Below are 17,778 nucleotides of genomic sequence, written 5' to 3'. Positions count from 1 at the left end.
ACACACACACACACACACACACACACACACACACACACACGCTCGGATGTGTCAAACAGCATTAGGAGCCATTTCTTAAAGTACAGACACAAGACAAGGGAAGACAAGAGGAGAACAGCGGCAGAAGTAAAAGATGTGTCCATTAGGATGATGGTGGGATGCTGGGGAATCCCCCCCGCCCCTCCTTAGGGTCACATGGTAGCAAAACAAATCCATGCACAAATCTGTAATCTGTATAGAATTCTGCACCATCAAATTATGAAATTACAAATACCCTCAAATTTGTGACCCACACCCTCTGATTTACAAATCCATCACCTTGGAGCTGGAGGACGAAAAGCAAAATATGCAGGTATTGAAATACACAAAGCGCAAATAAGGCAGCATAATTATATTCTTAATTCCAGGTAAATTGAATTAGCCTGGTTGATGCTTTATCGCTGCTCTCTTTGCAAAAATTTAAAGAAAAATGATAATCTGAGCATACAGATTGCAAATAGGAGGGTGCGGTTTACATTTACATTTACATTACAGAAATGTAAACAGTACAGATTTGTGTACATGGATTTATTTTTACGTAGTACGTGACCCCAGAGCATTCTGCACTGTTTTGCTGTCAGCAGGAAAATGTGAGAAAGTTGCTGCATTAATGCAGCTAAATCATATTCTGTTGGACACACCTGAGCCACATGTATGCTGAAGGTGTTCCGCATATACTGAGCAGGAGTCACGGCACTGTGATGAATAGATATTGAGAGTGACTTTTTTTATTTGTTTTTTCATTAGTTGACTTTATTAGACTGTCCGCACACATGATGTGCTGTCATGTTTGTTCATTAGGTGACAGACAGAGAGGAAAGCAGCCGCTCCTATGTCATACTTTCTTTAAATGAACTGTTTTCTTCTTCTTTATCACAGTTTAAGCTTCCACTCAGGTTTTCTAATGTGCAAAAGTGCATTAAAAAGTGGATTTAAGCCTATAAAGCCTGAACTATGAAAGAATTGGCAGAAAATTCCAATTTTTTTGAAATTGAACCCTTTATTTAGTCCTATAACAAAATATATATTAAAAAAAATTAAAAAATATGTTATTACACGACCTTTCTGGTGTATGATATATGATATGTACTTGAAGTGCCAATGGTATGGTCCAGGGTGAACAGGGGAAGTGTTCAAAGGTATACAACAGTATTTTGGTCAAGTATTGATTAACAGAATTGAAAATGTGTATCATATATGATACAAATGGCTTTATAGGGTTAAAGGCAGAATGAGTAGCATTTGTCTGTTGTGGGTTGTAAATACACACCCGCTGCCCAAACGCCGACGCCCAGTAGAGTCCTGAGAAAATCCAGGCAGAGGGATTATTTCTGTTTGAGTCTATACATTGTTTTTTTGTTTTGTTTTGTTTTTTTGTTTAGGAAAATCCTATTCATTCTGCCTTAAAACTTGTGACTAATGATCAGCTGGTTCGCTACATAATGCCAAATGATGCTTATTTGTTTAATAAGTGCTTGCAAAAAGGGAGCGAGCGTGTGAAAGCAGGGCTGTCGGACGGCTCAGACGCAGATGTCAGCTAATAGGTTGCCAGGCTCTTGCAACTGAGTAAACTTTTTTTTATCCCCCATGTGTGGTAATAGCATTAAATCACTCGAGCAGGGGAGACAGAAACGTTGTTACATAAGAAGTGATTTAGAAGACGGCAGCGGTTCTGCCAGGTTCAGAGAGCTTCACACACTTCGCTGAGGCTGCTCTCTGACATGGAGACCTGCTCTGCCTCAGCCTCAGGTCCTGATTTAGGAGCAGGGGCCAAGCGACCCTGACCTCCGACCTCCCCGTGTAGGAGGGCAAGAGAAAAGAACATCGCTCCCTCAGGGATTCACTGTTTCACAGTAAAAAAAAAAAAAAAGCAGCTCTTCTCGTTGTGAGCTGTAGATGCCGACAAGGCCTGGATCGTCCCCCTGATGTCTCTCCTGTGAATTTGTCCTAAACATCTGCAACATTAAAACAGGATTAATTGTATCGAAAGGATCAATATGGAGATCTAAAATCGGAGCGCAAGCAGACTGTGGATGCACATGGTCATTAGAGGGAACAGAAACACTAAAATATATTATTTGAAGTGTTATGTCTGAGTTAGAAAACAGGTATTCTCTTATCTTGGCGTATTAATAAAGCAACTAGGGGTTTAAATCAAAAGTAGGTGACTGTCATTTGGTGTTTTGTGTTGTTGTGTCGGTTAGATTTGAAAACTTCTCCTTCCTGGCAGTTTTAAAACTAGTCGTGTAAAAAGGAGAGGGACTGAAACGGCAGGAGCACTGGCACGCTTCAATTAGGACTTTTATTTAACGTGGCTTCTTAAAGATGCGGTGAAGTCGTGTCAGGGTGATTACTGCCTTTAGCGTTCGGCATCAGTCAGCAGGGGAAAACGGGGTAAGATAGTCCGCCGGTGAGCTCTGATTGGTTCTCGGAAGCCGTACACCAAATGAACCGTGGGATTCAAGATTCAACACTGATTTATTTCCCATGCATCATCACCAAGAAGAATCACGGTGCACTTCACAATGAGAGGAACTGACAAAAAAAAAAACAAGTTTAAGAAGATCTGCAAGTAGAGATGATAGAATAAAACAAGTAAGAAATATAAATATACAGTGTAAGACCAAAGAAACTATGCCTGTTAAACATGCAGTGGTTAAGAAAACTTTTTTGTTAACTGAAATAAAACGGGGCTTAAAAAAAAAAAAAAAAAAAAAAAAAAAAAGATAAGTAACTGAAATTATATTGTTTACAAAACTACCTAAAATAAAATATAAAATTATAGAGAAAATTTCTTTAGTTTTCATCCTCATGAGTTTATTTGGTTGTTGGTCTGTCCTAAGTGAATAGATTGGTTAAAACGGATGATGACTTTTTCTGACTTTTTTTTTTTTTTAATTTCACCCCTGACAAATAACCCATATTACAAATAAAAAGATTAAAACTAACACTGAAACTAATAAAAAAAAAAACTAAAACTAAACATTTAAAAAAAATAAATAATAATAATAAAACTAAACTAAACTACAAACCTGCTTTAAAAATGAAGTAAAAGTAAAGTGCAATGGAAAACAAAAAGTCAAAGTGAAATAAAAAGAAAAACGAATGAAAAATGCAAAACTATAATAGCCTTGTCAGAACATAGACGCTGTTATGCCGTGACAGATTTAGGAATTCATTTGCCTGAATCTGTGAAAAGAGCACACAGAGGAAGCAGCAAGAGAGCGATGATATATATATATCTATATATATCTATACATATATCTATATTTTTATAGATATAGATATACATATATAGATATAGATAGATAGATATAGATATAGATATAGATAGATATAGATATATTTAAAAAAAAAAAATAGTGATGTGATGTCAGGCGATTTCATCATGATAAATAAAGTTATTCTTGCATCTGGTGCAATATGAAGTCATAAAGTTGAAAGCGAGAATCTGTGGGCCCGAGTCCATGCATGAAGCCGTTTCGTCAAAGTTGTGCTGCCCTCCCAGCAGCAGGTCGGGCCGATGCCTCCCCCAAAATAATTACATTTACATTTCATCAAAGTATATTTCATTTAAACACATAGTCTGCCCTTTTCCAGCACTACAGAGCTGACATCATCATCCCACGAGACTAGAAACTCAAAACCAACAGCGGCTCAGTTTGAAAAATATAAAAAGCAAAGGAACTGACTGATTCAGTCCAGGCGAGGGAGCAGAAAGTAGAAACACTGAGGAACGCGACAAAAGAAAAGTACCATGAACAGTCTTGAACCGAGACAGACAGACGGATAGACACACACACACACACACACACACACACACACACACACACACACAGACTGCACAGTCATTGTATTGAAGAGCAAATGCACAGTCCTCAGCAGAGATGTATTATATGCCTTGCATGCTGGGAAAGCTCAAGAGAAACGCCTGAAAAGAGCAAAAAAATTAAAAAATGATAAAGGTTTTAAGTTATGTAACATTTTAACCTTGTAAGCCTCAAGTTTCCCACGTCCTTGTGCATAACTTACCTCCACCCTGAGGTTATCTGTGCAAAAAGACCAACTTTCCTTTTAATGAGTCATGCCCCTGAATGCATATCAGCTACAGAATTTTTTTCCCTTTTTATTTACATGAATGCCCAACAACCTAATGTAACATTGCCACCTTAGCAGTAGAAAACATAAGACATCGTATTTTATGCTCATAGGACAGCTCATTTCATATCAGTAATCCAGTAACGCTATAGGAATGTGTGTCAGCAGCGTTGGCAGTGGAACTTGTAGTATTGACAGCTGACCTAAGTGACATTTGTATGTATTGACTGTGTGTTTCCAGAGCTGCAGGACCTTCAACGTTCAGTACAAGGACAGCGCAGGACATATATGTGTGTGCATAGAAGTAAAAAAGTTCAGCATTATGTCACTTTGTGCCTTTCAGTCGGCGTGATGTGCTAAACAGTTTCAAAAATCTTGAACTGGGACTGCAAGTCGACATTAAGAGGATGCAATCAAAGATGGTGGATAAGAAGAAAAGATAGGGGAGGGCTTTCTTTATTGTCACTGCCCATCCGTCCGTTTTGGGAAATCTGGCCCATATTGCCTATTGCGGTTAAGCACGAATAAGCTGAATCCTCTGGCTTGCCATACCCATACGCAAATCTGATATATGGCCATATATGAACATATGTTTTAAATAATGGGACATATAAGGTAACATATTTGGACATATATTTCAGGATATGTGTGCAAATATGTGGCATAAATATTTGGTCTCTGACATAAGGTAACATATATGTGCATATACTGGATTGCATTATTTATTTTCCACATATATTAAGAAATTTAAGTGAATATGTGGCAGATGTATGTGTTTTGCACATATATAATGCAATTATGTATACATACATGCATTGTATATTTGGATCCTTAATATGATTAACAGTATATGACAATCATATATTAACAGTTATACAATAGAAATATATGTGCCATATATGTGTATATATGGAAAAATATATGGAACATATTTGAAAGTGGCCATTTTTGCTAAAATATATTTGTCATATATGCCTATATACTTGTCATATATGTATGAGACATACATGGACATATATATTTAATATGTAGTTTACATATATGGCCGTATATCAGATTTGTGTATGGGATACTAGTCTGTTTTTTTTTTTTTATTATTCTGCGCTCTTTTTCCTGTATGATGGCTGCTATTATGTAAACGCGTCAGGAAGCAGGCATCGAGTCCATTACCTTTATGCTTTATCGACCCTCTTTACTGTATCTGCAGTGAAATCATCGATTGAAAACAAAGCGTTGGGATTGCATTATCATTTGCATTTGTTCACAGTCAGTGTGTTAGCGCAGCAACATTCACAGTTTCATGTGCAGCTTGCAATTAATTGGACAAAAGTTGCATCCTAAGAAAAACATCCCCGGTATTTGATGTTTATTCAATTTTTAAAAATATGCATTGGGCAGGGAAATTTTTTTTCCTCAAAGTTGACAGTAATTAAACTTTTTTTCATGTAACAGTCATGCAGCTTATTACTGCCACACGACAAAACTGGCTTTCTGTAGTGGTTTTGAGGTGACAGCATAGCAACGTGTCACAGTCTGACAGGAGAGCACGCCATGGAAAAGGGCAGGACGTGACGGACATCGAAAGCTTACAAACAAAGGAGCCAACATGAAGCGACAGAGACGTGTGTGGTACGGGTTATGAAACACGAAGCCCTTGGTTTGACATCCCTCACGCCATCATGGAAAACAGAAAAGTGGCGAGCGAGAAACTGGAGCAGCTTTACATGCAGATGGCAGGCGTATCACCAGGAGAGGTGTTGCTGAGCGGTCATTTTGAGCGCAGTAACCCGGGGCTTTGATCCTGTGTTGTACTAACATACGGGCCATTTTCTCCAACTAGCCTTGTAAAAATGTCAGCTGAAATGACCGGATATATTGTGAGTTAACTTCGATCCCGTCCAAATGGACATCTGGTGTTTCGTGCCATTGCCAACCTGCACACCTTGGGACACACTTTGGGAATTTCCCAGTTTGGGATCAATAAAGTAAATCTATCTATCTATCTATCTATCTATCACACCTGACAGCTCTATTACAAGGGCCATTCAGTCAGTGGCTGGGTAGAGCAGCATTACTCTTTACAAGCACATTTGAAGAGAATACTGCCGGGTTTTACTAGACTGTGAGGCTTTGCATGTACTTCTCATGGTAACAGTAATCCAGAGAGGGCCAAAGGCTTGAAAGGATTTCCCCTAAAATAGAAGAAACCAAGATTTTCTGAGTTAAGACGAGTGCAATCTACCCATCCAGATCGTACCCCAGGGCCTTGGTGGTGTTTCCAGGCTTTGCTGTCTCTTGGCACCCCGGTGCACCTGTATCTGTGTGCCCTGAAGGAATCTTACAAACTCAAATTCAAAGACGTACGCAGGTAGATACAGGCTGCTGGTGCTCTTAATTCTCTATAAAAGACTTCCCCGCTGAGGGATAAGGGTTACGTCGGTCGGAAAGAGCCGCTGTTGCTGGGTTAAATGTTTGAGATCCACAAGTAAATTCGCATCCAGGCCCATTGTGCGGTGTGGAGACTGGAAACCACACCAAATGACATGGAAAATATCTGGATGGACACATTGCACCATGGGTATGTGTGAAAATCTCTTTTTTTGTGTGTGTGTTTGGTGAACTGTCACTATAAAAACTGGCTATCTTTGGTGTTCTGGGTTTAAATCCAACCGAGGATCATGTGTCATCTACCCCTCTCTCTCTCTCTCGTCATTCAAACCCCCCTAAAAATCATTGTAAGAAATGCGTCATGGGTAAATAAAGGACAAGGCTTCCTGTCCATGATGAGATTCTGGTAAACAATCACAGTGTGCAAGAGACGCGCTCCAAGCCTGAGTCATCGGCTCAGACAAGGCCAGCTCCTCGGGAAGGCATGTCACGACATCTCGCTGTTTTTTAAGGAAATATTTGCATACGGCTTTCTTTGTCTCTGCCTGTGGGAGCAGGTTGGGCATGGAGCACGACGGCCAAGGCAACCGCTGCGGGGACGAAACGGCCATGGGGAGCGTCATGGCCCCTCTGGTGCAGGCGGCCTTCCATCGCTACCACTGGTCCATGTGCAGCGGACAGGAGCTCAAGAGATACATCCAGTGAGTCGGCCCTCTGTGTATTCTCGTCACATCCACAACACACTGATGTCGTCATTAACACCACTCAGCATTTTGCAGCACCAGGCCTGTATTTGCACAGCCTCTGAAAATAGGTCTGCCGGTCTGCGATTGCTGGTTTTCTGGACACAACAGTATTTGCATATTACATCATTGTTTGAGATCCATGTCTGCACATAGCTATTTTTTTTCAAACATTTTTCCATGATGCAGTTTCAGTTTTTTCACTTTTCCCCCGAAAGAGTGTGAACTACAATGGCCAGGCTTGTAACCAAATCAATGGAGTGGATAGAATTAAATGGTCACTTTAATAGGGTGATTTTCAACCTTATCTCAATCTAGCCAAATTAGGGATACAGAGTGAACGTAGGATTAGTTAAGGCGAAATCTGTTCTTCCAGCACCAGCATCTGTCTTTTGACACGTGCTATGACGAAGTGGTGTGTGTTTATTTGCGCTCTAGAGTGTAACCGCTGGGAAACAATCAGAAAATAGTGATTCATTTCTCTGATTCACTGCTTTGTTGTCACCACCGTCACCCCCTCTCTTCATTCACTGTCTATTGAGTGTATATGCCATTTTTCAGTTTTCTGATGAAAAGAGTGACGTTTTTAAGACGCCATTCTAGTTTTCGCCATTCACTTCTAACCTCCAAACCCATCCACCTCCACAAGACGTGCAGGTTTTGGAAGTATTTGGCCAATGGGCGTCAGAAGCTCACATGCAATGCATTGTGGTACATGTAGGCCCTGTCGGCACGGCTCTGCCTGCAGGAGAACTCACTTTTTTCCGTCATTGTAGCAGGCAGTGAAGAACTTAATGCTTCAGCAGACTGCATTTACCATCAGCACTGATTGGACAGTCACATAAATCATGGCTAAATTTTCTTTTAAGCATATAATAACAGCCGTGAGAGTCATAGATCTTAACCAGCACACTGATCCTTTGATTTTTATTTTATTTTATTTCAACTTAAAATATGGAGAGTTAAAGGCTGCAGTTTAATTGCACCCTAAAAGCCAACTTTCCTGTACTTCTCATAGGAATATTTGTGGATACTACATGCAAGTGATCGCTCCATGTTGCCTGCACCCAGATTTCTCCTGCAAAAAACTCTCGAGGGCTATTGTTTGAACCACAGATTGTACTCCCTCATTTTTTGTAAGCCCATCTCTTGCTCCCAGGAACAATGCAATGTAACACCATTGCAACTAAAAAGGTTTTCGTGAACAAACAAATGTTGTCTAGGAGAACTTTTTCCTACTCCAGCAAGCTCAGTGCATTCTGGTTATTGTAGGTTTTCGACCTTGTGAGCTAAAGAGAATACCACAGCCCTTTTTCTTTGTTTTGTCTGGTCGTGTAGCTGTAATTTCAAAAACATTTGTGTCTCTCTACGGCACGGACAGCCCGGTTTTATGAAAAGACCATCTATCCAGCGGTAAATTACGCTTTCAAAGAGACATTGCCATGATGAATCTGTTTGCGAAGCAGACGTACAGTAACAAAAGTGCACGACTCCTCTCATCAAACTCCAGCATATGCAGTCGTTTCTTTTCCATTTCAATATTTAAAAAAAAAAAAAAAAAAAACACACACACACTGAAACTGCAGCTAATGTGTGCTTCATTCTATGCATCGGTGGTTTCTGTTCTATTCAGAGACATTGAGTTTTTCACTCAGCTGTAAAGTAATCAATGGATGACGGAGAAAGTCCAGTGGAGCGCCTAACACACTGCAACAGTATTGACGGTGTGTCAAAGAAAATGACAATGGCAATGAGTAATCAATCTGCGTGTATTGTAATGGATTTCAGAGTGAGTCCGACTGTTGTTAGCGGGTCCAGTGCAGAAAAAAAAAAAAAAAAAAAAGTCGATACTCTATATGGATGGAGAAAGTGCAATAGCATCCAGCCATGAGTGTGAAAGCTTTTACTAAGAGAGAGAGAATAACAGAGAGAGAAGAGATGAGGGTGGAGAAGGAGACAAGCTGTAAAATATTCTCAAGCGGCAGATCTGAGCATAAACTGAAACATGAATGCACAGCTGCAATTGATTTTGGATTTAATTATTTACAGCATCTGGTAGCCGCCCTTGCACAGCCTCCAGTTTTAATACGTGAAATTATCAAAGTGATGTGCGTTCCATCAAGCAAGCAATTACACGCAGAATAACAAGAAGACTCTAAACTGTGAGACGTTTGGCTGGTCATTTATCTCCGGCGCTGAAACTCAATGTTGATTCCAGCCGCGTGAGATCTGCTTGGTATTTTCAAAAGGACCTGAGTCTGCCCCTCTGCAGTAATTTAAGCCAAACAGTATCACAGGCGATTCAGTCCATCGAAAAGTCCAAACGGGTCAGCAAATATTTTTCCTCTGGTTTGTTAGGTTAGAATTTATCCAGATACAAAACTTTAAATACAATCAAACATCACCACGTTGTCTTTGTCAGGAAAAATATTGACTGCCTATCCATTTTTTTTTCTTTTCTTTTTTTTTTTTTTTTTGATGCACTGTTTGCCACTTCTCTCTTTTTGCCCTGACAAGCTCATATGACTGTCTTCTGGATGACCCCTTCAAACACGACTGGCCTCAGCTGCCCGAGCTCCCCGGCATCAACTACTCCATGGACGAGCAGTGCCGATTTGACTTTGGAGTGGGCTACAAGATCTGCACCTCGGTGAGTATGCTCGCAGGCGACAATTAAACAAGATAGAAAAGAAAAGACAAGAAAAGAGCCTTGAAGTGAAACCTAGCAGGGAAAGATGGTGGACAAAGAAAACAGAAAGAAAATGAAACTTCGTTTTGCGTGCAATGAGTTGAGAAAAGTAAGATGTCACCCAGGAGGAGGAGAGCGTCGTTTTGTTTTTGTTTTGTTTTGTTTTTTTTTGGGTGATCCTAAGGTTAAAGTAGCAGATGCAGAGAGCAGCAGATGGCAAGAGCGGCCTCCTCAGAAACTTGGCTTTACGATCCCAAACAGACTCGCGGACATTGAATCGTCGCGCGTTTCATACAGACACATCAAACCTGCAAGCTGCTGGCGGAGAGCAGATGGTGTGGCCGCGAATATTCTGTCATGTGTTGAGTTGTGGCAGAGTGTTCAAACACCTCAAGGTTCAGGAAATGTTTCTGCTACTGTCAATAAATAAATATAAATAAACAACACTACAGGGTTATGTTGTAGCCAGCTAGCACCAAACATTACAGTAAACCACGAGCCTCATCGATTGAGTTCAGAGGAAGGAGAAATGTCTTGCATGGCTCTGGTGGCTCACATGACAGGTGTTGTTTAGGTGAAAGTGTGAGACACAAGATCCAGGAAGTTTTGCTTGATATTTCTCCTTCAGTGATGCAGACAGCCGTGAAAAAAAACAAAACAAAAAACAAAGACACTGTGTCTTCAAGTAAACCAGTGTTGTAAACCGACTCGTAGGTCTTCATCAAGTTCACGGACTGATTCATGCTAACAAATATGCAAAAAAATATATTTAAATACATTGAGTAATATTATTTTGCCTTACAAATCTGTGGAACAAAACACGACGCCAGAGGAGTTGACTCAAAGCCCGGACTTCACCAGAAGCAGCACAATAAAAAAACATGGATTCTCAAAACCTAATTATATGACATCTGCCAGCTGTGTGTGTGTGTGTGTGTGTGCGTGCATGTATTGGGGAGTGGAGGAGTTTCCCAAACATACTTTCACAATCCCATTTCCACAATCCCATTCACCGTAGTTGTTACAAACAGCCACAAACAGTAAAAATCTCCTGTTATTGCTGGTATTTGATTTTGATCAAATAAGTTTGGAGTTGTGGTTAAGGCTTTGGTGAGCTACAGACAGCAGTGTGAGATCCAGACATGTCTTTATATTAGTAGAAAACTTTTTGTTTTTCTTGCTCCTACAGTGTTTGGCACATGTGCACCTCTCTTATGAGATCATTTAGTCGTTCTAATCAGTTGTGGCAATGTGTGAGAATTGTTTTTTCATTGTTTTTAAATGGGTCTTTTTGAAGTAAAATACGTTAGTAAAGGCAATAAACATGCAAGTGTTTGTATTGTATTATGTAGTATTAATGTAAGAAATAATGTTGATGGATTATCCCTCAGCCCCACTTTCAAAACCCTCCCTTCTTCTGCATGAGGCTGGAAAATATGGCTATTTTTTTTTTTTTTTTTTTTTTTTTTATGACAAGTTTATAGAAATTGTTTTGTTGTCTCGTTGGAAAAAGCTGAGTTCAGCTAATTTTCTCATTTGCCACTGCAAACAAAAAGTTCGTCGTCCATGCCCAGGAATATAGCTGAAAGCAGAGATGTGAGATGTGAGATGTGAGAGAGGATGTGTGTGTGTGTGTGTGTGTGTGTGTGGAGGCTCATGTTGATCTCACTGTTTAGTATTCAAGTGCTAAATTACAATTAGCTCTCCCTTTCAGATCGTAATGAATGAGAAAATCAGGAAAATCATTTCTGAATCAGTCATCCTAATCTAGCCATATTAGCTCCTGACACACACACACGGGTAATTGCAATAATGCACATTATTTATATTGCACTTTTAAACACTGTCGATGTGAACTAGTACAAAAGATAAACATGTAATAAAGAGCGAGATTTTCTCGGCCAAAAAGTAAAAAAACAGCTCAATGGCAACGGAGGAGGCGACAAAAGAAAGACAAAAAACAGCATAATGACACAAAATATCAACCAAAAGCAAATTATTTTAATAGTTATGCCCAGCCGAGGGGGGACCTGAGCACAAACTAAAAGTGTGTCTCCTCTTTAATCACTCCCAGCGACGACCAGCAGGCCACAGGAACACACAGCCCAAACACATTTATTAATCCACACAGGAGGCAATCGATGGCACAGCCAAAATAACACACAATGAGATCTCTAGACAAATGCATTGAACTCACCGAGCAAAATAAAGAAAATAAAAGCCTGAACAAAACAGGCAAAACAGAAGAAAAGGCTCAAATCAAACAAAAGGCCTTCTGCTCCATAATGGCTTTTATTCTGATAGGAACTTAACTCCTCCCTGTCTTATCTCCAGCTTAGCTTTTGTTCTGCATTTCCTCGCTTAACCATATTTTCAAACCCCAAAAATCAGGACCCACACGTTTATGCACACACACACACACACACACACACACACACACACACACGCACACACACACACTCAGGCACTTAGGCACCAAGCACACCTTTTGCACCTCAGCAGACGAAAGATTATTTTTTTCTCCTGAAATCTCCCAAAACATGGTTGAAAACTGTGTAGCAACACTAGAAAACACAAAACACACGGATTGCATTGGTGCACTGTAACGTCTGTACTGACTTTCAGACACCTTTTAAAATTTCAACCCTGGCATTATTAGATTCAGCAGAAAACGCTGAATATTTTTGGTGTATAACATGTCTGGGTTTGTTTAAGAACGAGAGAATGAAGACACACACAAGGAGCTTGTAGAGAAAGACGTTCCTGTGGGGATCTGCTCGCAGAATCTATGTTGAACATGGCATCCGAGGGTCGTAGCGTCAAAAATCGAGGTCAGATCACTTTGACCCCGGCACTAACAGATTCATCAGAAAATGCTGATCATTTTTGGTATATAATATGTGTATGTTCATCACTAGGTGTGGGTGTAAATAGCAAAAACAAAACAAAACAAAACAAAACAAAAAAACAGGACATTGTAGTGCTTTACAGCTTTACCAAGGACTTACTTATACTGGGACAAAGCGGGACATCTGGTCGCTGTCACATCGCCTGAATTGGAGCTCAAAACTCATTTTCCTCTCCAGCCAAACATGCACTGACAACAATTCATATTCAAGCATTCATTAACAGAAAAAAAAAAGGCTTCGACTGCATCGCAGATAACGTAGCTAACATCAATGAATGCTGACACTGCTGCCTCTTGTTGGATACTTAATATGGCTAACAAGTTACTGGGCTGATGATGTGATGAGCTTGCCAATGATTTAAAATGCGATTGGAATATCAAATTAGAATATGAGGAAGAAGATGAGGTAAACAAAAACAATAGCGAAATGAACCGATTTAAGGGACGCAAAACGAGTAAAGGAGAAAAGGAGGGAAAAATGCTAAAATTAAGTGTTGACCAGTAGATGCTCTCCAGCTTCATAATTCAGGGAAAAAGTCAGAAAAAGGTGGAAATTACACTTTTTTTCCCTCATATGCATCTCAAGCGGTGTAAACTGGACTGAACGGCTCTTAGTAGTGATCTCAGGGTTTGTGTCCACAAAGCCTTCTGGGATAAACATCTGCTCCCGGACGGCCAATTTATGAGTCAATTCTCTGGAGTCGGTCTGATAACCCGACAGAATCCTCTGAACACGTCTGACCACACATCTCTGCAGCGGGAGGTTAGCGATGAGCCATTTCCCAAGAAAACCCTTTCCCGTCCAATCAGCTTTAGTGCCTCTGATAGCGGCGCGAGTAAAACCTGTAAACAACGATTGGGCCTGCGGGGCATCTCGTTCCTCGGCGGCTGCCCTCCGTTAGATGTGGGAGGTCTGTGACTGTGGATCTGCTTCTCCCCTCAGACGTTACAGAAACATTTTGTGCAGTTTGTCGTATTAGTCCCGAAAGCCTCCTAATCGTCAATACCGAGCCTTAATTACACTTGACGGCGCAAAAAAAGGTTTGCAACATGAAATCCCGTGTACTTGTTACTGTGTGTTGGAATGAATAATATTGATTTGCGTTCAGTTCTTGTAAAGCCCCTATTAAAAGCCCCTTTAAATACCATGAGCAACATTTTGTCCTAATAACATGTTATTCAAAAGATCACCAGAATAGGGATCAAGGGATCAAGCACATTTCTGTAAAATCAACAATGTGCATGAGAGCGGTGAAAAAATATTAGAAAATTGAAAATTGTTAGAAACTGGACTTTAATTAACTCATTCTTTGGCCACAAAGGCGTATTTCCCATTTTGCAAACAACAATAAAAGCATTGAGCCATATTTCTGGTCTTTGTTTCTTTGAGGCACAGAGCTGCTATACACTAGGAGGAGTTTTCATTTCTTGGAAAGAGGTCAATTAAGCAGCGATTTCACAAATGTAGGCTAAGCATTCACAGCACTTGGCCAATTTATAAGTGTAAAGCACGGCTTCTGGCTATTTTCTGTGCTGGGAAACTGTTTTTTTCGCAAACTGTACACAAATTATAATCTCCCAGTTTACCATGTGCTGTTCATCTTTGCCGTATTTCAGTTTCGCACATTTGACCCGTGCAAGCAGCTGTGGTGCAGTCACCCGGACAATCCTTATTTCTGCAAAACCAAGAAGGGGCCGCCTCTCGACGGGACGGAGTGTGCGCCGGGGAAAGTGAGTCTCATCTGTCCTCCCTTTGCTACCCTTGTTTTTTATTTTTGCCTGCACTGTCATTGACTCTGCCTGGAGAGGAGACTTTCGTATCTGACTCCCTTCTCCTCTCTCTCTGTCCTGTGCAGTGGTGCTACAAAGGTCACTGCATGTGGAAGAACCCTAATCAGGTGAAGCAGGACGGCGCCTGGGGCTCCTGGAGCAAATACGGCACCTGCTCGCGCTCCTGCGGGACCGGAGTTCGCTTCCGGACGCGCCAGTGCAACAACCCAGCGTGAGAAGCCATCAATTTACCCAGCATTTATTCACTTCTGTCAGGCAGCAGAAACGATTGGTGAAAACAACAGAGGAAATAATGGATGTTAACCTTTGTTAGTCCCGTTGTAGTGAGGGGGGGGGGGCAGGGGATCTTCAGAGGCAAATAAAAGGTCAGCAGCAGCAGCCACACAGAAGTGGTAAACAACATCTGAAAGCTGGGACCCTGAAGATTAATTTGGAAGCAGCTCAGCAATGTGTGTCAAGTTACTGTAGTCACAAATCTGCAGTAAACACTGTGTTTTGGTTATTTTTTTATTTGTTTAGAGTGCACAAGGGGTAGAACAGCATGATAGGAGCCTATGCTGGCCATTCCCATGCTCATTTGTGTGCCATAAGCAGCATCTTGCAGAGATTTTTATGTTGATACCATTTGTTACGCAGATTTGGTGCAAAATTTTTTACCATTTTTGACCACTCGAGAACTAATAAGACCGGTCAAAAATCCCTCCAGAATACAACATTAGGACACCAAAACTCTTGCTTTGATTTGGTAACAAAAATGTTTGAAATTTGGAGATTTCTGTAAGAATTACGTATTTCGGCGATTGGATTGTGAGCACTCTGAAGTTGTCCGGAAACGCCTCTTTATTGTCAGTATAACTAGAAAACCAGGAAAACCAGACATCATCACACATGAGTTAAATGTGGCTCATTGAATCCACAAGAGTCTCAGCTTTCCAGTCAACGCCAATAAATGCAACTTAAAACTGAGCCTCTGAAAGTCCGTAAGTCAGCTGGACCCGTCTGTGGGCCGTCAGAGCGGTAAGGGGTTAATAAAAATCCATGTCGCTGAGGTTTAGCCCAGTTAAAACAAGTCCTGGTGCCCTGGTTTACCCCCTTAGTGTGGTTCTTCTGGGTAGGTGAGAACATTGTAATTGAATTCGGGCACGCACCAAATATTCCAACCTGAATTCACTTGAAAGGGGTGGCCTCAGATTGGCTCGGCCGATGTTCATTTGAGCGACTGATTTGAAGTGAGCAATCATTTGCATTAATGGAAATGACCACAGCCAAGGAATCTCAGTACCTCAGAAGAAGTTACAGCTTATTTAATCCAATCAATGTAGGTGATGAATTAGTAATAATAGGCATACAGTATGTGGTAGCCTGGGAGCATGTAGTGTAATGCACCGTGTTCCTCTCTCTTGTGATGCAGATATTAAATGTTGATGCTGCTGCAGAGCCTCTAGCTTTTATGTCTGTACCGGACTCTGATTGCTGCACGCCTTCCAGACCGGTGTCCTCACATCAACCTCATACCTGGATATTCCTTGTATTACACACTTTATTCAGTGAGCACTAATGAATAAGGACGTCACGCTGGTTTACATATGGTGCTCCACTTTTACTTGAGTTGCTTGTCTGGATCATTTGAATGGACTAAAGTTGCCATCGACCTCTGGCTGTAGTAAATCCTTCTGATGGCACCAACCCTGTTCTTGAAGCATGTTTTCAGTCCTCAGCAGGTATCAGCCAAGGCCCAAACGCCCATATACACTGAGAGGTACAAGTCCCCCCCCAATGTTCACACACTCCAAAAATATTGCTGGAATATATTTGCAATTCAATGTTCAGGCATTCCCAAAATGTCTGTCCCCCCCAATGCTGAAATGGTGGTTTTGGCCCTGGTATCAGCGGTCCTTCAGCTTCTGTAAGCTGCTTGTAACAGTGTCTGAGCATCTCTTGAGTTTTTGAGCTTTTTCTTTGTTGCTGTGACTTGTTTTGTTGGTGTTTATTTGTTTTGTTTTTTCGTTCCATTTCCCAAGGCCCTCCAACGGTGGCCAGGATTGCCCAGGGGTAAACTACGAGTATCAGCTCTGCAAGACCGACGACTGCCCCAAGCACTTTGAGGATTTCCGAGCCCAGCAGTGCCAGCTCCGCAACTCCCACTTTGAGTTCCAGAACACCAAGCACCACTGGCTGCCCTACGAGCATCCCGACGGTAAGCCGGAGCCACGCCGGCACAGGGTCCCTGTCCTTTTCGCGGCTTGGGCCCCTTTTGATATTTGAAGCAGTGTGCGCCTCAATTTGGGCGTCTAACAAAAGGAACAATGGAAGACGGGCCACTGGGGTTTGTGCAATCTCACGGAGCGAGCCACAGAGGCGATGCTGCTGGATTGAATTCTCCATTCTCTTTTCTGAAAGGAAAAAAAAAATGTATCCTTTTCCTTCAGCTTTCTCTTCTTTCTATTGATTTCCGTGTTTTTGTTGTTGTTTTTTCTCTCTCTCTCTCTCCCACCTTTGTGCCTGCGATGCAGACAAGGTTGCGCAGAGTGTACAAGGTTGCACATAGTGTTCACAGTCGGCCGCCATCAAAGTTGAAAATGTTCCCTTTCTGCAAGATGGAAGACGGATTGTGAGAATAAAGAGCATATCCTCTTCCAGTCTCTGCTTTTCACTTATCTTCCGCTGCTTTCATCCTGCTCGCTTTGCTGCCTATATTGCAATCGTAGGCTCAAGGTTTTGAGAACCAGTCATGTAGAAAAGCAGCAGGAAGCCCCACTGTGTTGCTGAAGAGAGGCGAGGCAGTTAAGTGGTAACCCACTGTTCCATGGAAGGCGCCGAGCTTGACAAATTGAGCATCGCGTACAGTTGCATTTTGACATTGAGATGGAAGATAGGAAATCAATTATAGAGGCTGAGCATTAAAGCCGGACTGTTGTGCAGAAGAATCAAACCAGCTGAAAGATAGAAATGAAAGATACGGAGAATATTTTATGTGAACTGCTCTTTATACCGCGGTCATATTTGTGATAACAAATTCAGCCCTCAGTGCATGTCAGCCTCTGTTAGGTGTTCACAAACTTCATGCTCATGCTAAAAAAAACAAAACAAAAAACAAATTCATATTTAACAGAGATGAGAAG

General features: G+C 41.3%; 1 protein-coding gene across 1 annotated transcript in view; it reads left to right on the top strand.

The window, feature by feature from the left end:
• The window catches only part of adamts3 (ADAM metallopeptidase with thrombospondin type 1 motif, 3), a 170,495-nt gene that overhangs the window by 121,658 nt on the left and 31,059 nt on the right, over positions 1 to 17,778 (top strand). Inside the window, exons 8-12 of the mRNA XM_030059711.1 lie at positions 7,083 to 7,226; positions 9,786 to 9,918; positions 14,483 to 14,596; positions 14,722 to 14,867; positions 16,678 to 16,853. Of these exons, the coding sequence (XP_029915571.1) occupies positions 7,083 to 7,226; positions 9,786 to 9,918; positions 14,483 to 14,596; positions 14,722 to 14,867; positions 16,678 to 16,853 (713 nt within the window). The remainder of the gene's footprint in view (positions 1 to 7,082; positions 7,227 to 9,785; positions 9,919 to 14,482; positions 14,597 to 14,721; positions 14,868 to 16,677; positions 16,854 to 17,778) is intronic.

This window comes from Myripristis murdjan, chromosome 9 (assembly GCF_902150065.1).
Source record: "Myripristis murdjan chromosome 9, fMyrMur1.1, whole genome shotgun sequence".
NCBI classification, from domain to species: domain Eukaryota; kingdom Metazoa; phylum Chordata; class Actinopteri; order Holocentriformes; family Holocentridae; genus Myripristis; species Myripristis murdjan.
Note: the sequence above shows the minus strand (reverse complement) of the source record. Positions and strands in the feature narration are given on the sequence as shown.